Source organism: Equus asinus, chromosome 1, assembly GCF_041296235.1.
Source record: "Equus asinus isolate D_3611 breed Donkey chromosome 1, EquAss-T2T_v2, whole genome shotgun sequence".
Lineage (NCBI taxonomy): Eukaryota > Metazoa > Chordata > Mammalia > Perissodactyla > Equidae > Equus > Equus asinus.
In genome coordinates, this window is record NC_091790.1 from 201,293,486 (window position 1) to 201,320,024 (window position 26,539).

At 49.9% G+C, this 26,539-nt stretch overlaps 1 protein-coding gene across 3 annotated transcripts; it reads right to left on the minus strand.

Annotated features, from left to right (window-relative positions):
• Positions 1-1,459: 1,459 nt before the first annotated feature.
• ZNF746 (zinc finger protein 746) lies at positions 1,460-26,539 on the minus strand. Of its 3 annotated transcripts, none has more exons than XM_044764161.2 (7): positions 26,315-26,539; positions 22,975-23,274; positions 22,768-22,849; positions 21,651-21,764; positions 6,997-7,188; positions 6,097-6,222; positions 1,460-4,958 (listed from the first exon to the last, which is right to left on the minus strand). In XM_044764161.2, exons 1-7 carry the CDS (start codon positions 26,336-26,338, stop codon positions 3,904-3,906), a joined length of 1,893 nt encoding a protein of 630 aa, XP_044620096.2. In that variant the 5' UTR covers positions 26,339-26,539; the 3' UTR covers positions 1,460-3,903. The 3 variants fall into 3 exon arrangements, with proteins under 3 accessions (XP_044620096.2, XP_070371539.1, XP_070371530.1); XM_070515438.1 differs by lacking the exon at positions 26,315-26,539 and adding an exon at positions 25,777-26,186 and having other exon boundaries at positions 1,464-4,961; XM_070515429.1 differs by having other exon boundaries at positions 1,465-4,961; positions 26,315-26,535.

Consider the following 26,539-nt stretch of genomic DNA (forward strand, 5'->3'; position numbering starts at 1 on the left):
GGATCAGACATGCCATGCTAAAGTCTGGACTTAGCAGGTGATTGAGAGTCATTGGAGGACTTTAAACCAAGGAGCGAGTGACTGGATTTCTGTTAGAAAGGTCACTCGGGGTCAGTGTGAAGGATGGAGCAGGGCTTGGTGGGGTGGGAGTTAGACTTGTGGCCCAGAAGGACTTCTGGCAAGCTTTCAATGATGTGGAAGAATGACTGATAAGTGACAGAAAAAAGGAGAGGTAGAAGTTGACAGGAGCCTCAGAGGAGGAAGGGTGCCTTCCCAAGGATGGAGATGTGAAAGGGTAATAGTCACAAGCAGCCAGCGCCATCTTCGAAGATCTTGATGCTGTTGAAATGGATACGGCACAGTTGGCCCATCTTGTCTTCAATGTGCCTGTGAACATGCCAGTGACGTAGCACTGCTACTTCACAATGGGAAGAGTCAGAAGGGATGGGGGCCATCTTTGGAAACATCAGGAATAAGAGAGCAGAGTCGTAAAAAGACAAAGGTAAAGAAAGACGTCAAGAGGAGGCAGGCAGCAGGTGGGGGTACCTTTTGATGAGCAACAGAGGGTGGCCGAGATGAAGGAATGGCTGAGAACGGTGAACCTCAAATGTTCTCATTTTGGCACAAGTTATTTTGGTTCCAGAACATACATGAGTGTCCCAGGAGGATTTGGCCTGGCTTCAGAGAGGTGACGAGAGCTACCCTGAGATGTGGGAAGTGTGCTAAGTTGAATCACAGCCCCTCGAAGATGTCCACATCCGAACTCCCAGAACCTGGGAATATGTTACCTTACGTGGCAAAAAGGACTTGACGGATGTGGCTAAATTAGGATCTTCAAAGGGAGAGATTATTCTGGATTATTTGGGTGGTCCCAATGTAACTGCAAGTGTCTTTAAGAGAGGGAGGCAAGAGGGTCAAAGTCAAAAAAGAGCTGTGATGATAGACGCAGGGGCTGGAGTGACTCCCTTTGAAGATGAAGGGGCCGTGGGCCGAGGCACACAGGCGGTGGAAAAAGCGAGGAAATGGGCTCTCCTCTGGAGTCTCTGGAAGGAGCACAGGCCTGCTGACACCTTGACCTTTGCTCCATAAGACTCAGTTTGGACTTCTGACCTCTGGAACTGGAAGATTAATGTGTGTGGGTTTAAGCTGTAAAGCTTGTGGCAATTTGTCACGGCAGCAACAGGAAACTAATACGAGGGACGGTTGCGCTGTGGTCTGAGCAGGAGGCTTCAGAGCATGGTGGAGCACAGCTTCCCAGGACGTTTGGGAACAGCGGTAGGGGCCCCCATTCCACGGCGCTTGTCTGGTCTCTCTAACCAGATTGGTACCCCCTTCTGGCTGTCTGAAACTGAACTCACCCCCGGCCCCCCCGCACCCCAAAACTCTCCTCCCCATGTTCTCTGTCTTGGAGAGTGTCCCTGAGCCAGAACCTTGGGGCTCATCCACTTAGTGGGCTGGGGTTGGGAGCTCTGGCCTGATAGATGAGACTCCTGCACGCAGAGCGTGTGGGCCAGAGGGAGCGTGGGGACGCCCCAGAGGACTGGGAAGGGTGTGGTGGTGGTGGAGCTGGGCAGACACTTGGAGCGCCCCTGCCCAGCAGGGGAGGTGGACAAGAAGCACAGGGAGAGGCCGGGGCTGCCAGTAAGGAATGAGACCTCATGGCCACAAGGGCCTGCACGAGGTCTACTCCTGTTCCTTCTCCGTGTCCCACTCCCACGCCCTTGCAGCAAATTAAAGCAGATTTTACTTTACATTTCTGTTTTTTTAAAAAGACAATGATTGAAATGAAAAAGGCTGAAAACATGAGATAAAATGTTCACAACTGTTAACTGTGGTTGGTAGGAATATGGGCGTCAGCCTGGCTCACTGGCCATGGCATGGACTTCACTCCAAGACCAGGATTACAATGAGGGGCACCACCAATGCTTTCTTGGCTTCTGCCCAGCCAAGAAAAGATGCAAGGAGAAGACATCCAGCATCCGTTTTCCTTTGATATTCTGCAATTTTTCTCCCAGACCTCCCTATCTTTATGTATATCATATAAAATTATATAAAACTAAAATTACAGAAACCATGATTATATTTTAAAGCAAAGTGATTGGATGTGTTTTCATCTTCCCTCCAAATGTCAGTTTCTCCCTAGAGTCAAACTTCTCTGGATTCTTCCATTCCTGCTCTCAGGGACAGTGGCCTCCAGGGTCCAAGGTGACCAAGGGCAGGAGGCGAGGCTGAGGAAGGTGACCACACAGCTCCCCTGGGGGCCGTGTTTAGAGGAGTCAGCACCAAAGACACAGGTCTGAGAATGGAACCCACCAAACGGCCGCGGTGCTGGTTAGGTTTTATTTTAACAGGATGTTTCCTCTTCATTTGTTTTCAAAATATCAGTTATATCAATATTAGAACTGTAAACAGGTACAAAATATACAGTACATAGAAACAATTTTCTTAACTAGTCTATTGCCTAACAAAGGTACGCATGAGGGAGCGGGACCAACAGAAGCCACGGTCTCTCCCTCTGCAGGGAGATAAGCTACCCATTCTGGACAAGAAACCAGTGGCTGCTTCAGCGAAACAGGAACGGATACTTGTGTGGCAGGGGCAGCACTGCAGTGGAATCCAGAAACCCGGGTCCGTTTCCAATTCCACCTTAAGGTGTCCACTGGGGACCCTGACCAGCCTCTCAGACCTCGCCGAGAGCCCTCCCGGGGGAGTGAGCACACACCGGGGAGCCGGTGCTCACTAAACCTCGCAGCCTGACGATTTTCTCATGCAGACGTGGAACAAATCTTTTAAGAGGGCAAAAAGGAAAAGCTTTCCTCCCTCAACCTGAGGCTTTTCCCAACTCTCGGCACTCACCATGAGCCGCAGGTGTGAGGCCGCGGTGTGTCCTCTTTGAGTAATTCATTTCCTCATCTCTAACAAGAATACTTGTCTTGTGTGCTTCACAAGGTCACGGTAGTGATCAAATGAGATGTGCTGTGAAAGCATTTGACAATGAAAAACACACTACACACGGAGAAAAGGAAGTAGAAGCATGTCGCTGGCTGGAAAGCAGGCCCATGTCGGGGCGGGCAGGCCAGGCTTGGGCCCTGGCTCTGGCCCTAACCAGTGTCACAGGTTTCCACTGCCCACGCCTCAGCCTCGTCACCTCTGCAGCCCTGACACTGTGTTTTCGGACAACTCGCCTTTGTGAAGCCCAGGAGTCCCGTAAGAGGGCGACAGGGCCAGGCCCCCTTCCCACAGGGGCAGCAGATGGCTGCTAACGGGGAAACACAAGGAGGGCCAGCGCTTTTGGAGACCTACGACGGAAAAGCAAGCTGGGAATGGAACAGGCTGCTCCTGGACAAGTCTCCCCGCTGAGCGGAGGCTGGGGCTCCACAGCACACAGCTGGCCTCGCTCCCCAGGGGGCTGGGAGCCCCAGGCCCAGCCTGGCCCGGCCCTGGGCAGAGCATGGTCTCAACGCCCTTGCGACTGTGTGCTAAGACCGGACAGTCCCCAGGAGTCAGTGGGGCGGGGGAGGTCCAGGGCCCTCCTCACCTGCGTCCCCAGCCCGCCAACCTTCCAGCACACTCTCTGTCACGTCAGGCTCGGTAAGGACACAGCCCACACAAACGCACGCTCAGAAACCAAAAGTACACTATAAAGTTTAAACTGGTGCTACTACTATTTTCCAGCTTTTTCTTCAAGAATTAAAAAAAAAGGTTTTGTAATTAAATTACTTAAAATTCTATGGTGCTCAGTTTCACAATCAGAACTCTACTTCGTCGGGAGGCGGAGGCCGAGGCCGGGCCGTGCGATGTCTCTGTCGCTGGTGGTCCGGCCAGCAGCCCGCTCCCCCGCCGCACTCCCGCCCCGACGCTGCACGGGCGGCTCCACCCTCGCGGCCGCGCGGCGGGGGCGCCTCACAGGTCCCCGCCGTCCGAGGGTCCCAGGACGCTGAGGCCACACGTCCAGTCGGTCACCAGGTCCGTGGGGGCCAGCGGGCCTTTGGGGGCGGGGCTCTTGAAGGGCTCGGCGGCGCCGGGCGGCAGCGGCTGCAGCTGGGGGCCGCGCGCGGGGCCCTTGGCGCCGGCCGCGTGGTTGCGCTGGTGCTTGCGCAGGTGGTCCTTGCGGATGAAGCTCTTGCCGCAGACGGTGCAGGCGAAGGGCCGCACGCCCGTGTGCGTGCGGTAGTGGTCGATGAGCTTGGAGCGCTCGGTGAAGCGCTTCTCGCACTCGGTGCAGGGGAAGGGCCGCTCGCCCGTGTGCAGCATGCGGTGGCGGATGAGGTGCGCCGGCCGCGTGAAGCAGCGCCCGCACTCGCCGCAGCGCAGCCCGCTGCCGTCCCGCGTGCTGCCCCCCGCCGGCCCCGGCGCGCCGTCGGGCGGCCCGCAGCCGCGCTGGTGCGCGCTCAAGCTCACCTGCAGCTGGAAGCTCTTGCCGCACGTGGCGCAGGTGAACGGCCGGGCCCCCGGCGGCGCGGCCGGGTGCTTCTTCAGGCCTGGCTTGTGGCCGAAGCCTTTTGTCCGGCCCGGGTATTTACAGGGGTCGCTGAAGGGTCTTGGGGCCTGGCTGGGGTCCAGCACAGCCTCTGCGTTGTCGGGCGAGGAGTAGGGCAGCCCCTCAGGCCCAGTCCTCGGGTTCAGGCCCACAGGAGGTTTACACCTGAAATTCCAGCCCCACCGGACCCCCCCAAACAGCCAGTCCCCCTGAGGGGTCTCGTCCTGGGCCACGGCAGGGCTGAGCTCTCCCATGTCCCGCTCAGGCCGGGCGGGCTCTCTCAGCCCCAGCACAGGGTCCTGGCTGGGGAAGGAGCTGCCCTGGCTCTCCCAGGCTCCTTCCTGGGCCGGACTAGGGAAAAACCTCGTGGCTTGGCCTGGTCCAAATAGGGTCCCGTGGGCCTCTAGGTCAGTAGGATGCACTGGCGTGGCCACCACCTCCTCTTCCTGGACTTCTGTTTTTATCACGATTTTTACATCTGCTGAGAAAGACAGAAAGACCAGGTATCATTTTGTCCGCTTACCTGCTGAGAGTGAAGATCTGATACCTTCCTGTGCATATGCAGCAGCTGCTTGGCCCCATCACCACCTCTGCGCCCTGGTCTCCAAGCCTCAGGACCCAGCTCAGCAGAGCAATCCCCTAGGTGGTCATGTGGCTGCCTCAAGCCCTGGGTGAGGACACCTGTGTGTTCTAGAACCTTCACCACAGGTAAAGCACCTTTGCAAATGCTCACCCGGTTCTGTTTTCACTTTGGCTAGTAAGGCTAATCATGAATGCATCCTAAGGAAGGAACTCTGACATCAGCAGCACTGTCCCCACGGGGCAAAAGCACAGGGCTGGGGTTCAGGTGTGTCTGAGATTGCACCTGGCTCCCCCACAGACCAGCTGTAGACTCAGGCAAATTTCCTAACCTATTTCATAGGGTGGTATGAGGATTACGCTGGATAACACATCTAAAAGCACTAAGCATGCTATTTGGCATGCCACATGCCTTCAATAAACGTAGCCAGCTAGCTAATGATTAAATATTTGTGAAGTAGTGAAACTGTGTTTGATTTTATGTAAATATACTTGAATTTCAGGTCCTGAAGTGTTATGTCAGGGATCTAGGCTTTTAGCACGTTTTTGGGTGCTAAAATATGACAGAAATTATTCCTTAAAGTAACAGATCACTGGCCTTCAAAACAAAAGTCAATAGAAAACAAATACATAAATTTGGTTGTTCTCCCCGATCCTGGCCCTCGGACACCGTCTTTGGCAGAGCCAATACCTAAGATGTGGTTTTGTTTTGGTTTGGTTTTTTTCCATGCCAGACAGGGGCCAGGGTTGCTGAGTCTAAGCAGAGGGGCATCCTCTCAAGAGATCAGCTTCTCAGGACAGACTGGTTCCCAACACTCGAGAAAGGAGCTGTGGGAAGCACGGGCATTCTCAAGGCTGTTCGAGCACGCGAATATGGAGGGAGATGAAGGTCAGGCTGTACAGCGTCCTAAATCACAGACTCCTAAATGCCCGCTGGCTGGAGGGTCAGGGCAGTTCACCAATGACAACGAGGGGCCCGCGCTGAGGCAGCCTCAGGCAGACTGAGCCTTTCCAGTCCTCTCTCCGCCACCTTGTACCTTCCGTGGAGGCCGCCGTGTTGAGCTTCAGTGTCCCATCTGAGCATGCGGAAGAGGGGTGGTGGGGAGGGAGATCCGCCTGCCAGGAAGTGGGTGGGATAGTGGTTGAGAAGTTGGAGTGGATGCCTGCAATGAAGAGAGAGCAGAGCCTGTGCGTTAGGAGGAGATGGGGACCGAAAACCCTGGGGGGAGAGGAAGAGCAGGCAAACCCCAAGACCCCACCTGGGACTTTCTGCACGAACATAATGACCCCACCTCTTGGGAACCCAATTTTCTTCTGCCCCCCTCTCTGAGGCACTAGGAAGCACAGAGGTCCGTGGCTTATTTCACACGGCCCATGGTTAAGAGAAGGCAACTGGTGATTTTTTTTTTTTTTTTAGGAAGATTAGCCCTGAGCTAACTACTGCCAATCCTCCTCTTTTTGCTGAGGAAGATTGGCTGTGGGCTAACATCTGTGCCCATCTTCCTCTACTTTATACGTGGGACGCCTACCACAGAATGGCTTTTGCCAAGCAGTGCCATGTCCCCATCTGGGATCCGAACCGGCGAACCCCGGGCCCCCGCCGAGAAGCGGAAGGTGCATACTTAACCGCTGCACCACCGGGTCGGCCCCACAACTGGTGATTTAAATGCCCAATGCTGGGGCAAGAAGAACAGGAGTGCAGCTGATGAAGGTGAGGGAGAGAAATACCTGGACAAGAGCGTCACTGAACCCAGAGGGGCTGCAAGATGTCATGTGGTGCAGCCCCTGTCTGAAGGTGGGAAGACTTCTAAACGAGTCAGGCCAGATGTTTGAGAGCCCACAGCTCCCCACAATGCTTCCAGGAACTCTTTCCCCCATGCCCTGTCCTGAGTCCCCACATTTTGTTCCCAGTCTCTGCTCCCATCTCAGCCACTCACCAGAGGCAGCATCTGTAGAGATGTCTCCTGCTCCAGAGTCCAGCTGGCTGAGGCCCCACGGCTCCTCCCCGATATCCGGCTGCCCAGCTGCCCATGCCTCTACCCCCAGAGCCTGCTGCTCCTGGAGCTGGAGTTCGCCCTCCTGCTTGATCTGCATTAAGAGGTCAGGGGCAGGAACCGGGGGTCCCGAGCCTAAGAAAGGGAAAGTGCGTGAGCATACAGCATCAGGGCCCCTCAGCCCCTGGGTGGACACATATCCAGTCAAAGAAAAGGACGTGGGGGCCTCACAAGGGTCAAACAGCAAAAGAGCCTTGTGGGAAGGGAGGGCAAGAGCACAGAGGGACTGCAGGGCCTTCTGGGCAAAGCAGGAGGTACGTGGTGGGTGGGAAAGAGTGAGGAGCACACCAACGCGTTCTCTGGGCCAAGCCTCTGGTCCACGGACAGGATGTAGCTGCTCATGGAGGCCCTGCTTTCACTTTAAACACAGAAATGCTATATAAAATCTAACCACAAACCTCCCCAAAAACCTTATCCCCAAACATGTATTTAAGTGAGTGCAAAAAAAAAAAAGATTCCAGATGTAAGAATCAAAGAGAAAATGCAAAGTCAAATCAAGAGTTAGAGCAGGAGCCTAGTGACCTGGGGAGCTGCTGGAACAGGATGTGGGCCTGCTGGGCCGGGCCTGGATGTCCAAGTGGGGCCGGAGGGCAGCTGAGCGGCCTGCGTGAGCCAGGAACCATGAGGCTCTCTCCCATCTGTGAGATGAGGACTAGGAAAATGCCATCTATCTGAGGGAGCTAGAAGGAAGCTGCCCACTTGTCCAGGGCCATGGGTGGGAAAGGCACCCATAAGAAACTGGAATCCCATGTCCCCACTGAATGCATACTACCCACACGGTGCAGAGACCCTAAGCTGAGATATTCATAGAAAAAGAGAGGACTGTGGTAACCCAGGAGGCCCCCCAGCAGAGGTAAATGCAAACCTGCCCTGCAGGGGCACCCCCACAATGCAGGCCACAGGGGGCCCCTCTAAAAAACTACACTTACAAAGCAGAAGAGGAGCCAAACAGCACGAGAGTCACAGCAGAACTCACTCCCGGGAACAAGAGAAAAAAGAAGAAGCTGAAGCAGACGGTAACATAAGTATGTCTAAAATATTCAAAGGAATAAAGGAAGGAACAGAAGCTCTAAGGCAAGAACAGGAAATTATTTTTAAAAAGGTAGATTTGAAAAAGAACTAAATAGACATTCTAGAAATGGCAAAAGCAGTCACAGAAATGAAAAAATCAATGGATGGCTTAACAACAGACTGAACACAGTTGCAGAGAAAATTAGTAACTTAGAAGATGGGTCTGGGGAAATAACCCAGAGTATAGCACTGAGAGAGAAAGGAATGAAAAATGAAAGAGAAGCTGAGACACGGACGACAGAACGAGAAGTTCCAACATATGCTGGTAAAAATCCCAGAAGGAGAGAGTCAAGAAATGGGTAAATAGGAACATGTACAGAAATAATGGCTGAGAATTTTCCAAAATTTAAGGCATTATGAGCCTGTAGTTTGAAGGAACACACCAATTCCTGAGTAGGAAATTTAAAAAAGAATATAAACCTAGACAACATTCATGTGAAATGGAATATCACATGAATGTAAATCGTATCATTTAGATTGTACAAACTAGAGGTCAGTGTATCAAAAAATTTATAAAATAATCTCATTTATGAACAGATATGCAAAGATTCTAAGTGAAAGAATTACAAATCAAAGCCAGTAATATTTTCAAAAAAGACAAAGTGACAATACATTATGAACAAATTGGGTTTACCCTGAGAACTCAAGGATCTCTAGAAAATGTAGTGACATAACTCAGAAGGTTAACAGACTAATGGAGAAAACAATATAATCATCTCAGCAGATGCAGAAGCAGCATTCGACTCTTCTATTTCTGGCATATGGCTAGTTAGATGTGCAGAGAAACTCCTCCCAGTATGGAATATCTAAAAATGCTGGGTAAAGTGTGAAAATAAAAACAAACTTGTGTAGCATGGACGATGCGGAAATAGAGTAAGGAAGACAGACAGAGGCCAGAACCTCCAGACAGCCTGAATCAACCACGTAAATCGCAGGGCCCCTCCCGCAATTGCAGGGCCTGGCTGTAATGGACCGTGCACATCTGGGAGGGAGGAGTGCGACAAGCCTGGGGTTCAAGCAGGTGGGAGGTTGGGTTGGAGACCCCCTGCCCCCACCCCCACATAAACCTGGAACCCCAAAGAGCAACATTCCAGAGGACTAAACTCAGAGTGAACACCCACCCTGCAGAGGGGGCCCGCCTCTTCCGTGGGACCACAATCTTGCCTGGGGGCTGACATATGGCAAGCCAGAGCCCAAGGGTGTCTGTGCTGGTCTCACCCCCCAGCATGGCTGAAACCCTCCAGGACAAGACTGTTGGCCCCGAGTCTGCACTGGCACCGATGACCAGCAGAGGCAGACACACAGATTCTCAGGAGGACAGCATTTTAAACACAGCTGTCAAGCATGGGTGAGCTCACAATTACGGATCACCACGTTAACACGAAAACCAGCCACCTCACATAGAGTCAGGAGATGTCGTATCTGCAGGATTTGACCCACAAAGACACCGGATATTGGAATTACCATATACAAACCATAAAGTTTAATATATTTAGAGAAATAAAAACAGGGAGTGAAGATATGGTAAATAAGAGACTATCAAACCTGACCAATCAGATTTTGAAAAAGAATAAAATATAACTTTAGAATTGTAAAATAAAATAATTAAAATTTAAAAATCCAACCTATAGGTTAAACAACAGGATGGAAACAACTGAATAGAACTGAATAGAACTAGTTAGTGAACTAACTAGAAGATAGATTAGAAGAAATTATTCATAACTCAGCACAGAGAAAGAGCTGAAAACATGAAGAGATGTTCAAAGTAACGGAGGATAATACGAAAAACTTCCAGAATAAAAGAGAAGAGAGAATGGGGGCAAGGCAACATTTAAAGTGATGACACTGCAAAATTTCCCAAATTGTTGAAAAATATCAATGACGAAAGCAAGATAAGAAAAAGAAATCCAAAACAAGAACAGACTTAGAGATACAGAGAACAAACCAGTGGTTACCAGTGGGGTGGGAGGGAGAGGGTGAAGGGATTAAGAAGTACAAACTTCCAGATATAAAATAAATAAGCCCCAGGGATGTAATGTACAGCATAGAGAATATAGTCCATAATATTGTAATAACTTACTGGAGGGTTACTGGGTCGTGGCGATCATTTCATAATGTATATAAATATCAAATCACTATGATGTACACCTGAAACTAATATAATGCCATTTGTCAATTATACTTCAATTAAAAAAAAAAGAAAAAGAAATCCACACCTAGACATATTGTAGTAAAATTGAAGATTGCCAAAGTTAGAGAACTAAAAGGCAGGTTACCCACAAAGGGGTAACAGTTAGACTGACGACCGACTCTCAAGAGCAGCAGATTACCTTCCAAGGGCTAAGAGAAAACGACAATCCGACTGGAACGATATCCTTCAAATACAGCAGATACTGTCAGACACGGATAAAGGCATACACAAATACACACAGAGTTCATTACCAACAGAGCTACAAAACACAACTTCTAAAGGACGTATTTTAGAAGAAAAAAATGTCTAAGGTCAACTCTAAAGGAACAGAAATAGAATGTATAACTTCCAAATGAATTAAAAATAACAATAGTTTGAGGAGGAAAAAAAATCTAAATGAGTAATTTCCAAAACAGGGGCAGGGAAAAAAGAAATACAGAAAAGGTACACTAAGGATGCACGGCACAATTTAAGGTGGGGGATAGGAACCCAAATACACTAGTGACCACAATCAATGTAAGGGGCCTGGAGCCCTGACAGAAGTCAGTGTGAGCCACGCAGCTGACCGCAGGTTTTCTAGTGGCTACATAGAAAACGAAAAAGAAACAGGTGAAATTAATTTTAACAATATATTTTATTTAACCCAAAATGTTCATTTCAACATATAATCTATATAGAGATTAATAAGATAGTTTATATTATTTTTTATACATGCATCTTTCATATGCATATCTCTTTTTTTGTACACAGTTTTGAAATCCAGGATGCATTTTATCCTTAGGGCACTTTTCAAGCGCTCAGTCGCTACATGTGGCCAGTGGTTACTGTTCTGGACATTTAAAAGGTAAAGATAATCAGACTAGAAACAAACAAGAAACTTCACTATATGCTGTTTTCAAGAGACACAACGAAAACAGGATGCAAAAGCAGTGTAAAAGAATAAAAGATGTACTAAGCCAGAATTAACAATTTTTTTAAAAAAGTTGTCATTATACCATATCAGATGAAATCGACTTTAAAAAGAAAAATATTCATAGAAATAAAAAAGGATCACTGTGCAATGGTAAATTGATCAAGAAGATAAAACAATTCTAAATTTTTTAATCTAATAACACAGCTTCAAAATAATAAAGTAAAATTGACAGAACTCCAACAGAAATGAGAAAATCCACCGTCTCAGTGGGAGATTTCGACAGACCTCTTCCTGTAATCAATAAATCTAGCCGACTAAAGGTTACAGGGAATTTGAACAACACAATTAACAACCCTGACATAATACAAAACAACACAACATAGCAACCCTCAAATGGACATAAGTAGAATCTAAAGACAAGGAAAACACAGGCTTTCCAAGCTGCCCAGAATGTTAGGGAAAACGAACATTTTCTAAGCCATAAAACAAACCAGTAAATTTTAAAAGATTAGTATTTTACACACATTTTCTAACTATAACACTATTAAGTTGGAAATCAATAACAGATATCCCCAAACTCCCCATAAATGCTAAAATTAAAAATATATATATTTGCTTTATAAATAATCCACGGCTGTAAGGACAAATCACAATGAAAATGAGAAGATATCTCAAACTCAATGCTCATGAAAATATTATTTATCAAAATGTGTGGGCTGCATCCACAATGGTACTTGGAAGAAATTTTATAGCCTCATATGTTTATATTAAAAAAGAGGAGATGGGTTGAAAATTAATGGGTCAGGCAGTCATTGTAAGATGTTAGAAAAGAAAAAACATCAACAACAAAACCCTTTAAAAAGTGAAGAAAAGAAATAATAGAGTGTAAGTTAATAAAATAGAAAACAAAGATAGAATACAGAGAGCCAAAAGTTGGTTCTTTGAAGAGAATATTAAACCCATCCGTCTCTAGCAAGATTATCAAGGGAAAGGAGAAAGCACCAATAACCAATATGAAGAATTAAAAGGGCATATTTATAGATGCAGCAGATTTAAAAGATAAAGAGAATTATGGATGTTATTCCTAGTAATTTGAAAACTCTGAGGAAATGGAGAAATCCCTTAGAAAAGCTTTAACTTGCCAAAACTGACTAAGGAAGGAATAGAAAACCTGAATAGTCCTGCAACTATTACAGAATTTAAATCAGTAGATAAAAATCTCCTCTGCAAAGAAAATACGAGGCCCGGATGGCCTCTCTGGTGTCTTCTACTCAACATTCAAGGGATAGAGAATTCCAATATCACACAAACTCTCTGAGCAAGTAAAAACAGAGCTTATATCCTTACTATCCAAACCAGACAAAGACAGTCTGAGAAAGGAAATTATAGGCCAGTCTCAAGAACAAAGATTCAAAAATCCTAAAGAAAACAATTAGTACTAAATCCAGCAATGTACATAAGGGATCAACACGAAGGTAGGCTTATTTCAGGATTGCAAAGTTGGTTCAACATTAGAAAATAACGTAATTTACCACATTAGCAGGTTAAAGGAGAAAAATCATATAATCATCTCAACAGACAACAAAAAAGCATTCTATAAAAATTCAACAGCTATTCCTGTTAGAAATGACTAGTCAAGCAGAAATACAGGAAACTCCTTCACTCTGATAAAGGGCCCTGATAAACAAAACCTTTAACAAATACGACACTCAAAGTGAAAACTTAAAAAGCATTCTCTTTAAAATCGTGAACCAATAGGATACTTATCATCACTTCTATTTAAGGATTTTCAGGGAGTTCTCAGGCAGCACAATAAAACAAGAGAAAAATAAACCGCAAAGATCTGAAAAGAAACCAAAAATTCTTATTACTCATAGAGGATATGATTATCTTTTCAGAAAATCTGAGAATCGTCAGACAATTATTAGTATTAATGAGAATTTTAGCAAGGTTTCTAGATAGAAATATTAATAAGTGAAAGACAACTGCATTTTTTATACTCTTAGGGTTTTAAGGGAGCCCAACAATTACTGTTTTTCTTCCTGTCATGGATCTTAACCGACAAATAAAATATAAGAGAAAGGCAGGTGAGGGTAAACTTTTCCTCATTGACAATTGAGGATGCAGCTTTTTTTGGTGGGCATGAGGGGTTCTGAGTACTGACCTGAGGATCAGGAAGTCACCCCCGGACCACAGTGAAGCAGCCTGTCCCTAGCGGAGCAGCAGAGACCGCCCGCCCCTGGAGGCAGGGAAGAAGGACAGGCAGGACCGGGCTCGTCCAACCCTTGCTCCCAAACTGTCTGATGAGGTGTGTCCCTGGTGGGACCCCTGGTGGGGTGCCTACCAGGGCAGAGAGAGTGGCATGTTACTGAGCCCCCTGCATGAGAAGAAGCATGGGGAGAGGGACATCCTGCCCCAAGCCCCCAGCAGACGTCAGCAACAAACAGAAAATGCACAGTAAACAGAGGAACCACTGAGAGCAGTGACTGAAAAAATACAGGGAACTAAGGAACACATCTAGCAAAAAAATGTACAGGACCTTTTCTGGAGAAAATTATAAAACTTCACTGAGACATTACGGATGAGCTAAATGGAAGGACTTACAATATTCAGATAACATGCCTCAATACATACAGTAGAGGGGTCACTTCTCTCCAACATGATTAATAGAACGAACGCAGTTCCAACCACAGTCCCAACTGGATTTCCCATGGAACCTGATAAGGCGATTGGAAAATTTCCCTGGAAGAGCAAAGGAAAAGAAGACCCACAGCGCTGGGGAGGAAGAGCCAGGGTCTGACCTCCCGCCACCACAGAATCCACTCCAGGGAGAGGCAGAATGCTCAGCAGAGAACATGAGATGGTGTATTAATTACAACCTTGAGGTAGGGGAGAATTTCTTAATTGTTTCTGATATAAAAAGGACAAACCAAGAGGCCAGCCCATGGCACAGTGGTTAAGGTCGTCCACTCCACTTCTGCAATCTGGGGTTTGCTAGTTCTGATCCTGGGTGAGGACCTACACACCACTTGTCAAGCCACGCTGTGGCAACGTCCCATATAGAAAATAGAGGAAGACTGGCACAGATGTTAGCTCAGGGCCAATCTTCCTCAGCTAAAAAAAGAGGATTGGCTGTGGATGTTAGCTCAGGGCTGATCTTCCTCAAAAAAACAAAAGGACAAACCATAAAGGTAAAAACTAGTAAATCCAAGTCTATTAGAATTAAAAGCATCTGTTCTTTAAAATATACCATAAATGGAGAAGATATCAGTGATACACATACCTGACAAAAAGACTGATGTTCAGAATATGTAAAGAACCCTTACAAATCAACAAGTAAAAAGAAAACTTAAAATAAAAATGGACAAAAGACATACACAGGCATTTCACAGAAGAGGAAAGACAGTGGCCCATAAACAGAGGATATAATGTTCAATCTCATTAATTAGGAAAATGCAGGTTTTAAACTACAAAGTTTGAACCCTTTCACTCCCACCAGGTGGGCAGAAATTAAAACATAAGGCGTTTCCAGGGCTGGTGAGGATGAATGGCAACGGGAACGCCAGCACTGCTGCTGGGGACTGACTGGTGCCACCGTGGAGAACACGGTGACGCTACCTGGAGGGTCGACCTGCATCTTTGCCGGGACCCAGCAGTTCCACTCCCAGGTGTGCACCTAGAGAAACTTGTACACGTGCACACGCATGCTCACAACAGCACTGTTCCTAAAAACAAAAGTGAGAAACACAACAACACCCATTGAAAGCGGAAGGAATAAAGGCATTGTGTTTTCATAAAACAGAAAACTATAAAGTGGTGAAAATCATGAAAATGAACAAACTACAGCTACACTACATCCACATGGGTGACCCTCAAAAACGTGGTGTCAAATGAAAAAAGCAAGTTAATGGGCCTGGCCCCATGGCCGAGTGGTTAAGTTTGCGCACTCTGCTTTGGAGGCCTGGAGTTCGTCGGTTTGGATCCGAGGCATGGACCGCTCATCAAGCCATGCTGTGGCAGCGTCCCACATAGAAGAATGAGAATGACCTACAACTAGGATATACAACTACGTGCTGGGGCTTTGGGGAGAAAAAAAGGAAGATTGGCAAGATGTTAGCTCAGGGCCAATCTTCTCACCAAAAAACACACACACACACAAACAAGTTAAAGAAGACTACACATGGTATGATCTCATTCATAAAAAGTTCAAAAACAGGTAAAAGTCAACAATATCATTTAGGAATATATATGTAGGGAATAAAAATGTAAAGAAAAGCAAGGCCTGAGCACGTCTGTTTCTGAATTTTCTGTTCAGGTTGCAGAAGGAAGGGAGGGGTGTGGGATCAGGGAGGGACAGTGGGGTCTGGGAAGGGTCTGGCTGTGACCTATCTCTTATGCTGAGGTGTTGGGAATATGGGTGTTTCTTGTCATTGTCTAAACTTTACATGAAGTTTGTTCATGTTATGTATAATACACAGTAACAACGGTTCAAAAGAAACAAAACACAGTATTTAAAAAAGGAAAAAAACAACATTTGACACAATGTAACACTTGTTCACAAGAAAAACGTTAGCCAGAAGTGGAAGGAAACGTCTTTAAAAGAAGAATATCTTCAAAAGTCTACAGCAAAAATCATCCTTAATGCTGAAACGCTAGAAGCATCCCACAGACAAGGATGCCAGCTGTCTCCACCACTATTCAACAATGTCCTAGCTCAAGTGCTGAAGAAGAAAAACAAAGCTGTAAGACTTAAAAAGAAGAGATAACTTTTATGTTATCTGTGGACGGCACAATTGTCTACATAAAAAATCTAGAGAATCTAAATTGACAAGTCATTAGAGCCTAATAAGAGAGTCAGGCAAAATTCCTCCTTTACTGAACAAAAGTCAACAGCATAGCTGTACACCTATGATAACTATTTAAAACATGTAATTGATTTAAAAATCCCATTTACAACAGAAATAACAACTCTCAGGAGAAAACCGTAAAACCTTATTCAAGCACACACAGAAGCATCTTCCCACGGATAGCAAGGCTCAAGGTTGTAATGGAGGTAACTTCTCCAGAAAGGAAATTATGAATTAAGTACAATTCCAATCAAAATCCAACAGGATTTTCTGAGAACTTGCTATAACGATTCTGAAATTCATATAGAAGAACAAAGGGCCAGGAATAGCCAGGAAAAGTTTTGGAAAGCAAGCAGGGAAGGCCTAGCCCACAAGATACCAAGGCTTCCTGTGAAGGCAAAACAGCGAGTGCAGGTGCAGAGACAGACAGAGACCAAAGAAACAGAACAAAGAACCCAGGAGCTGCTCACACACAGGTGGAGCCTGGTTCACGACTGAACTGGTGATACAAATCACTGGAGAGAAGACAGGATATTAGCAAACTGTTGGAAATCAGACGTCCCTGGGGGGGAAAGAAATTTATATTCTCCCTTGTAACCTACACAAATATTAATCATGGATGGATTAAAGTCTTAAATGTGAAAAGTAGAACTTTAAAAGTATTATAGGGGCCAGCTTGGTGGCGCAGCGGTTAAGTTCGCACGTTCCACTTCTCGGTGGCCCAGGGTTCGCTGGTTCGGATCCTGGGTGAGGACATGGCGCCGCTTGGCATGCCATGCTGTGGTAGGCGTCCCACGTATAAAGTAGAGGAAGATGGGCACGATGTTAGCTCAGGGCCAGGCTTCCCCAGCAAAAAAAGAGGAGGACTGACAGTAGTTAGCTCAGGGCTAATCTTCCTCAAAAAAAAAAAAAAAGTATTACAGGGCCGGCCTGGTGGCAAAGTGGTTAAGTTCATGCACTCCACTTTGGCGGCCCAGGGTTCGCGGGTCTGGATCCCAGGCCAGACCTACACACTTCTCATCAAGCCATGCCATGCTGTGGCAGTGCGTCACATACACAATAGGGGAAGACTGCACAGATGTTAGCTCAGGGACAGTCTTCCTCAAGAAAAGAGGAAGACTGGCAACAGATGTTTGCTCAGTGCCAATCTTCCTTACCAAATTTATAAGAAAATATAGGAGGATGTCTTTCTGACCTGGAGCGAGGTAGTGAAGGATAAATTAAGAGAGAAAAAGTATAGACCATAAAGAAAAAGACTGATGTATTTGACTCTGCCAAAAAGGAAAACTTTTATGCACGAATTACAAAGTTAAAAGACTCGACACAGACTTGGAGAAGATATTTGTAATGCAAATAGCAGACAGAGGGTTAGTATCTAGAAGCTATATACAGAAGTCCTGAATCATTAAGAAAATGAAAAACAACAGTAGAAAAACAGAAGAGATTTCACTAGAAAAGAAGCCAAATAAACATATGAAAAGGATGCTAGACTTCACTAACAGTCAGGGAAAAGCAGATTAAAATAAGATACAATTTCACCTCCATCAGCTTGGCAAAAACCTAATTCTGAAAAGCCAGCAAAGATGTAAGAAAGCAGGCACTTCATAACCGCTGGGGGTGTAGGATAAGGTGGCATGACCGGGGAGAGTGACGTGGCCGGGGCAGGGGTGCAGACAAGCACGCCCGAGATGCAGGCTTCCACCCCGGTCTGTTCCCCAGAGAAATCTCAGCAGCGCATGGACACAGAGACACGTTCAAGAATGTTCGCTGCAGCCCTGCCTGTGACAGTGAGAACTTCAGAGACAGCTTAAGTGCAACTCACTGGAGGAATGGATAGCAAATTGCAATATAGTCGCTTTTGGAATAAACCTGTGCGTCACTTAACAACGGGATACATGCTGGGAAATGCATCGTTAGGTGCTGTTGTCGTTGTGTGAACATCATAGAGCGCGCTTACACAAACCTAGCTGGTACAGCCTATACACACCCAGGCCCTATGGGACTAATCTCATGGGACCATTGTCCCATAAGGGAAACGCGGTCTGTCCTCATGCAGCGCATGACTGTAATAAGCATCTGTTAAAATGAATGAACTTGACCTATAGGCATCAACAGAGATAAATCTAAAATAGAGCATATTGAGAGATAAATATAATGACATTTTTGTAATTTTCCAAAACACACAAAATCATATTATACATTATTCATGGTTACCTATGTACACATCAGAAGTTTTAAAATGTGAGTGGAAAGGGTAAATGTCAACTTCACGACAATTTGTCAGGGAGGAATGAGACTGCGAGCTCTAAAAAGGAATTTAGTTTCTATCAGAAATAGATTATTTCATACACACACATATTTTAAATGATGACACAGCATACACTCAACAGATATGTAATGAAGTCCTACTCTGTGCTAGGCAGTATTCTAGATGCCCAGAAATGATTACATGAACAAAACAGATAAAAGTTCTTGTCTCCCTGAAATTTACATTCTAATGGGTGGGGGGCAACCAGACATAAATATACAAATATGAAATATATATAACCTATAATATAAAATATACACAACAGATGATATCTGCTATGGAGCAAACCAAAGCAGGAAAGGCAGACTGGAAATACTGGGCGGGGAGACAGACTTTAAATAGGGTGCCTAGGAGGGGCTGGCCCCATGGACTTTAAATAGGGTGCCTAGGGAAAACCCTATTTAAGCAGAGACCTGAAGGAGGTAATGGACTGAGCCAGGAAATAGCTGAAGAGCATTCCCGGCAGAGGGCACTGCCAGTGCAAAGGCTCGGAGACTGGACCAGCCTGGAGTGCGGGAGAACAGCAAGGAGGATGGTACGGGGCGGGAAGAATAGCAGGAGACAACGAAGGAAAGGTGGCCAGTGAGGTGGGAGGAAAACCTGGAGAGCGGGGGTCCTGTCCAGGAAGTGACTCTAAGAAGAAAGAGTGATCGAGGGTGGCAAATGTCACCCGCGGGTCGGGTGGGACCTCAGACCTTCAGCATCATGAGGTCCCCAGTGGCCTTCACAGGAGCGTTGGTGGAAGGGGTTTGAGAGAGAGGAAGAGAGGGCTGGAGACAGCGGGCAAGGATGACGTGCCCAGGAGTGTGCCACGAGGAGAGCAGAGAAGTGGGGCAGCGGCTGCACGGTGTGGGGCCGAGGGCAGTCTGTTTCCAGATGGGGGCGTGAGGGCAGGGGAGGACGCTGGTGCAGGCCGGGGAGAAGTGCTGGGCCCCGTCCTGGAGAAGGTGGCCTGGGATGGGATCCAGTGCCAAGTGGAGCCCGGCCTTTGACCGGAGGGTGGACAGTTTATCAGTCACAGGAGCAAACAGAGAACAGGGCACAGATGCAGGCAGACGGGCAGGTGGGGTGGTGAGGGCTGAGCGTTTTTTTCTTTTTTTTTTAATATAAAAACCATTCTAAGCTTGTGGGCTGCAAAAACAGATGGTGGGCGAGGTGGCCTGAGGGTCAGTTTGCCAGCCTCTGGGCTACCTAGTGAGTGGACTGAGGGGGCGCTGTGCGACTGTGGGGCAGCGCTGAAGACCCACCTGCGTCTCAGCTGAGACCAGCAGGGGCCACAAGCAGCTGCTTGGGAGCAGGTGCAGAGCAGGCAGACAGGTTTACGGGTTTTGCCAGATGAATACAATGAACTAAGAGGACGAGGCGGTGGAGGATGGGTGCGAGGGAGGGGTGACAATGATGGACCCAGAACCCAGGCTGGGAAAGGAGGGAGAGGAGGCTGCGCCGGGCAGTGAGAAGGCAGCAAGGCCAGGGGCTGGCAGGAGCTGAGGGCCTGGAGAGCTGCCGGAGTCGGGGCACTAGGAAGAGTGAGCTGCCAGGGCAGGAGGAGGTCAGGGAACGGTGTGCTGAAATGCAGAGGATGAGAACGATGGCCTTGTCAGGGCAACGAGCACAGGGTGGCGGCAGAGAAGGGGCCATCCTGGTGGATACTGCCTGCGCCAAGAATGACGGCAGGGGCAGACGTGAGAGGGCGAGGGGAGGCCTGAGGTCTGCAGGAGGCAGTAAAAGATGAGGTGATTCAAAGGTGGGAGTTTCTAGGGAGGAGGGGGAGACCGGCATAGAGCAATAGCCAGGAGCGAGGGGCTAAGAGGGACTCAGGGAGGCGGGGGCTGCGGCGTCCCGGGGGAGAACCAGGCCTCACCTGGGCACCAACAGGCAGGGATGCTGAGGGAAGAGTCTGAGGATTTGGGGGTCTTGCTGAGGACCGAGTTCCACAAAACAAAGCAGGAGAGTTCAGGAGTTGAAGAAAATGGGAGAGGAGGTCTGACAAGGGGCTGCTCCAAGCCCAGAGGGCGTGAGGGGTGAGTTGGGGGCCCAGCTTCTTGGACTGAAGTGGGCAGGGACGAAGGCGAGATGGGCTCAAGGCAGAGAGCGGAGTCTCTGCGTGCTGGAGGGCAGGGCGAGGTGGGGGTCTTGCCAGCAGCCACAGTATTCCTGGGCCCCCATTCGCTCTCATGAATGATGGTGTGGGAGCCTCCACATGGATGCTATAAATATAAAATGAGCCCACCGTGACCCTCCTGCCAAGGCTAAGAGGCTGGAAGCCCCCGCGTCATAACCCTCTGTTCCATCCAGACACACTCGGCTCTTAGTCATTTTCTGTCCTCTACCTTCCAGCACTGTCTCTGGCATCTAGCAGATTCTCAGATACGTTTGTTGAACTAAACTGGTGAGTGATTTCCTGACCGCTGACAGTGTGGTCGGCCCTCCACACGGTCTGCCCTTCGTAAAGCAAAACCTCATTGCGATGAAGCAGCAAACATGGAAGACGCATCTTATTAACCACGAATTACACACAAGGCCTTTCAGTGACACTGATGTCCGGACGAAAGGGGAACCCAAGGCAGGGGGACCGACAGGGGGCTTGTGGAGGAGGCTGGGCCTGCAGGGCCGGGTCTCCCTGTCAAACGCAGCCTGTCATTTACCCCGCAACTCAGCACGGCCCTCACTTCAGTCCCTCGGCTTCTGCCACGCTGCCACCTGTCCTTTTCTTAACTGCCGAAGGTGCTGACGGGCTCCAGGAAAACCTGAGACACTGGTATCGGGAATCCAGATTCACCTTAAATACATCTGTGGTTCTAACGTCCTGAAATATGTAGCTAACCAATGTTCTGCGACCACGCGCGGATTTAAGTGAAATTTGGTTCTTGGATGGAGGCAAGGACTCTTCCTAAAGCTATGAATGAATGAAGTTTTGACTTCAATATTCTACTACCTTCCCTATCAGGGTCCCCTTCACTTCCCTAATTCTGTGCCACTGGCTCTGTCTCTTTCCTAAAAGACGAGCTTTGCTGCCCGTGTCCACAACGGGAAGTATTCCCAGAGTGTGACCTCAACAGGCCATGGGTCATAACTCAACGACAAAACTTCAACATTCAAGTCTGATGCTTCTCCTGGGCTCTCCCTGGAAAGGTCACGCCCTCCCTGGCGCTTCTCCATTTCCACCCCATCGCCTGGTGTCTCCCTGGCCCCCTCCCAGCGCCTCACCTGGACTCGGGCCCACAGGAACATCTGGAAGCTTGGGGCCAGGGCGACGCCAGCTGCACGGCTCCTTCCCTTGTTCGGTCTGGGAGAGGACCTCGGGCTTGGAGATGGCGTAATCTGAGGGAAGGCGGAGAGGTTAGCTCCTGCCATGTTCCATTCAGAGCTGGGTACAGGCAGCCTGGGAAACCAAGAGTGGCCTAGGAACTACATTTCTTGACTGGTGTAGAGCAGTGGTTCTTAAATGTAAGCAATTTGCCTCCCAGGGGACATCTGGCAAAGTCTGGAGACGTCTTTGATTGTCATGACTGGGGGCTGGGGGAGACGTGCTACTGGCCCTTGTGGGTGGAGGCCTGGATGCTGCTGATCATCCTGTAATGTTCAGGACAGCCCCCCAGTAAAGAAGCAGCAGGTCCAAAGCGTCAGCAGGGCCGAGGTTAAGAAACTCTGGCGCAGAGTCTCCACATTAAGCAGCAGTACATTTCTGCAAACTGAAATATAACGTCACACCCGCACCTGCTCCCAGCCTCACTAAGCATGCCTTATTGCCTTCAGACCTGGGGCCACAGAGAAACTGTCGCAAAGGAAATAAGCCCAGGAAGAAACAGCCCAGTCCTTCTTGTGGGGTCAAATGAAGAGAGCTGCAGCAGCCCCAGGGCCTGGGGGAGCAGAGGCTTGAGGCATGGGGGCAGCACTGGCCGTAAGGAGCACGGTCTGCCCATGTTCTTCACTGATCCGGAGGAACGTCATGGTCAAGGCCACGGTCTCAGTAAGAAAAGGCTAAAAGAAAGTCTTTCTCAAATGTGAGTCAATCACATCCTGGATCTGAGAGCTGAAGGAGCCTTCTCCACCCCAAGCCTCAGCGGGAGAACAGGGAGGGCTGTGCTCCTCGCCTGACTAGGAGAGGGGTCACCCCCTCGGTCTGGCCACCCAGGAGCTTCACCAGCTAGAAGGGAGCTTTCGACCCAGTCAGCACTCATCTTTGCTAAGAGGTGGGGACAATTCTTTGTGTGGTCAAAGTTCCCAGTGATTTACACATCCCTGCAATGAGATCCACCAGCGTGAAGGGAGAGGTCTGAGGACTCCCCAAGTCACACTGAACAGAGAAGAGGATCAGCCTTACCCAGGGAGACCAGCGTCTCGTAGTTGCCCCTCACCACATGCTTGTAGAGCTCCTTCTGCCACTCGTCCAGCTTGCCCCACTCCTGCTCAGAGAAACACATGGCCATATCATCAAAGATCAGGGGCCTGGAACCACAGTGTCACGCACACTCACCCACACACAGGCACAGCCCCTCGGGCTGTCCCACCCTGGGTGCCCCACGGTTACCTTGGGGGCCTCCCCCTTGCTGCCCGGGGGCAGCCGCAGGATCCAGAAGTTCCTGTTCCTCAGCAGGTTTTCCATGTTCTCCAGCCGCCTCTGCAGCAGCCCGTACTCCTGCAGCAGGGTCCCCAGCACGGCCCACTTGCCCTCCAGCTGGTTCCCGAACTCCAAGGCCGTCTTCTCACAGTCGGCCAGCTTCTTCTCGGCCATCCCAGTCCGACCTTCTAGAGAGAGTAAGCGGGCAGCCTGCGATTCGATCTTCCTCTCCATGGCCTGTATCGTAGCTGCCATTGTCCATGGAGAAATCTTTCAGAAACAGAGAGAGAAGACTGGCATCATTCACTTCATCCACCGTGCCCTTGAGCCCATCTTCCCTAGGAATGGGGGAGCTGGGCGGGGGCGGGAAGCACATGTGTGGAAAGTGGGGATATCTTGTGCCACATGCAGATCTCAGCTCAGCGATTAGCTTCTCTGAGCCTCTTAGACACAGCCTCTGTCTGGGCAGGTGTCTTCCCTCCGGGCCTCTGCGGCACACCGTGCAGCCTCCAGTCATGGCCCCGACTGCCCTGCACAGTAATCCTCTGCCTCCACCTCTGCCAGCTCTCTGAAGGCAGCAGTGCATCTTTTCACAGCACAGTGCGAGGCCCATGGTGGGCGCTCAGTGCAATTCTGCTAAACAAACAGTGACTGAGCACTGCTGGGGCGTTTTAGTGGAGAAATAGTAAACTGCAGACTGACTAGAGCCCAGCCGGCACCTCCCATCATAATCGCACAGGAACTGTCTACTGATGATGACCTAGCAGAAAAAACAGCTGGTTCACTGAAACGGCACAAACAAGAGCATTGCTCAATTTCTTTCTTTTTTTTTTCCTAAAGCATCTCGTGTCTCTTTTTGATAAACATAAAAACCTAACAGCTAACTCCTCTGCCCCCAGGACAATCTGATTTGTCCCCTCCCCAGCTGCCCACCGCCAAACTAAAAACCACCATCACTGCAACTCCCTGCCAGCCAAGAGTTAGACTTTTTGATACCACACGAGCACCCTGGGCCCCCGGAGGTTCTCACGTTTTCTCTGACTGTTCCCACGCCTCCCAAGGGGAGAAAAAGGTCTCAGACATCTTTGTAGCTGCCCCCGGATCAGTGACACACCTTGCAGACTGGTGAGGAAGGTAAGACACATGCCACAAGGTGAGGCTTTTATATGTGTGGCAACCGTCATAAAGACGCCGAGCTTCCCCACGCCATGACTTCCCTGTCGCCACAAAGTTCACACGGTAGCTTGAACTGGGGCAGTCGGGGACACTGAGGAAAGGGCACATTCTGCTTTGGGTGGGGGCTGGACCCACCCTACCTGCAGCTGAAGAGGGGACCCATGGGTCTGAAAGGAGGTTCTGGCATTTGTGCCTTCTTCTGGCCATGCCTGAGGATCGATGGTTCCTTACAACATTCTGGAAATTATTCCTAAACTAATGGTTGGTGACTATTTGCAAAACAGAAAAGCGACCAGTAGGGACCAGTGTGCATTCATTTAGAGAAGGCCACTGAGAACCAGAACAGGGGTGGACACCTCAGAAAATAGTGACAGAACTCGGAGAGTTTGAGCAGAGGCCAAAAGAACTGTCAAGGATGGAGCATTAGCAATCCTTTGATTGTTTGGAGAGAGGCTGGACCAGATGACCTCTGACCTGAAGAAGGAAGGGCTTGAGCTGGGTCTCGGATGACGGGGAGGAGGAGCTGTTTGAGGGAACACCGGGATGTGGGGGGACTCTTGCTTCGGAGGCGGGTGGTCCTGCCCTGAGCCTGCAAGGACTGAGCTGGGCTGGTACCACCCTGGGTGTGTGAGCCCACCCTCCATGACTGCCACTGTTCCCCTCCTTTCCCTGGCTCCTCCTCTCTGATCAATCCCTGCCATAGGACCTCAGCCTCCAAGAGTCTGCTCCAGAGGTGTCCTTTCCCTCCATCACCCAGCTCCCCATCCACTGACGTCCTACTCAGCCTCCAAGTGCCTGTGACTGTCCTTACCACAGTTTACGTTGCAGGAAAAGGGCATCTGCATAAACTCCTACTTTACAAACAATAAGGCACGTGCAGTTTCCTTACCATTTTAACAGGGCCAGGGAGCCCCATCTAAGGCCTTCACACTATTTGGTGGGAGGTGACAATGTTTCTGCTCCAGCTCAGCTCCTTACTAAATGGTATGTAGACAATACGGGGCTGTCCTCAGACTCCTGCCAGGGATGCCGGAACTCTGCTTGAGGAGCTGCTGGTGGGACGACTCTGAATCCTTCAAGAGCTCCCCACCCATATGATGAAGTTCAGGCACTGAAACCCCTTCTAGCTCTCCCTGCGGCAGGCTCTCTCAATGTCCCCCGGGGAAAACCATCTTCTCCAGGCGCATGGACTCCTTCCCTATCCTTGACCATGCCCCAGGCTGCCTGTCTCTGTGCCCAAGCCGTCCTCCCCACCTGAAAAGTGTCCTGGTCCTGCTGGGCCTGATGAAACCCTAGCCCTCCCTAAAAGCCCAGCTCAAATCACAGAAGCTGGGGGCAGGAAGGGTGTGCAGAGCAGGTGCCAGCCCCTTCTCCTGCGCTCCACAGCATGCTTCCTCCTCGGGCCAAGAAGCACTCACCTCTTTCTGTTTTGCACGGTTATTTCCAGTGTACCTGTCTGCTTCCCTCAACACCCGGTGTGCCCTGAACACAGAGCAACTGTCTTTTCACACACTTTCTAGCTGTGCGATCCCGGGCAAGTGAACTTCTCTAGGCCTCAGGGTTTTCTTTTGTATGACAGAGAGAAGGAGTACCTACCCCACAGGTTTGTTAGGAGGACAAAATAACGCCTAACGGGGCCGGTGCCGCGCCTGCTTCTACCAACCGGAGCCGCTGTCCTCCGCCCCGACCCCCCGCGAGCTGGGCACTCCGGGTACTCGGTGTCGGCGGAGCGAAGCCGCTTCGGACGCCTCCCAGGTGCCAGCAGGCCGCTGGGGGGAGCTGGGGGGTCGGGGACGCAGGGCAGAGCGGTGGGCAGAGAAAGGAGCCGCGGGGTGGGGGCGCGGGGCCCGAGGGCCGGCGGATGGGGCGGGGGCAGGAAGCCGCGGAGGGCTGCAGGAACTCGGCGCGGGGCGGCCTCCGCGCGGGGACGGCCGGGTCCGCCCTGCCCAGGCTCGGCCCGGGATGGGGGCCCGGCCGGCGGGCGCCCTAGGCCCCGGCGGACCCCGCGCCCCGCTCGCCGGAGCCCCAGGCCCGGCGGCCCGCCCCGGCCCCCGGAGCCCCTCCCCAGGGCCTGCGACGCCGTGCGCCGGGCCCGGGCCCCGCTCCGCGTCCGTGCGAGCGCGGGCCGCCTTACCGGAGCCGCGGCCGCCTCGGCCATGGCCCTGCGCTGTCCGGCCCGGCCCGGCCGGAGGAAGTCGCCGCCGCCGCCGCCGCCGCCGCCGCGCGCCCCACGCAGGCCGGCCCCCGGCCTCTCCGCAGGCGCGCCCGCCCGCCCGGCCTCCCCGCCGCGGCGCTGCGCTCCTCGCTGGCCGGCCCGCGCCGCTCCGCCCGCAGACGCGCCGCCGCCGTCAGCGCCCGG

What these genes read in the sequence shown, in the direction of transcription:
- ZNF746 (XM_070515429.1), bottom strand. Translation starts at nt 26,338, where the DNA reads ATGGCCGAGGCGGCCGCGGCTCCG. An exon ending in CCGAGGCGGCCGCGGCTCCG is followed by an intron (nt 23,275 to 26,314) that starts GTAAGGCGGCCC and finishes TGTTTCTGAAAG; the next exon opens with ATTTCTCCATGGACAATGGC. An exon ending in CTCTACAGATGCTGCCTCTG is followed by an intron (nt 6,223 to 6,996) that starts GTGAGTGGCTGA and finishes TCTTCATTGCAG; the next exon opens with GCATCCACTCCAACTTCTCA.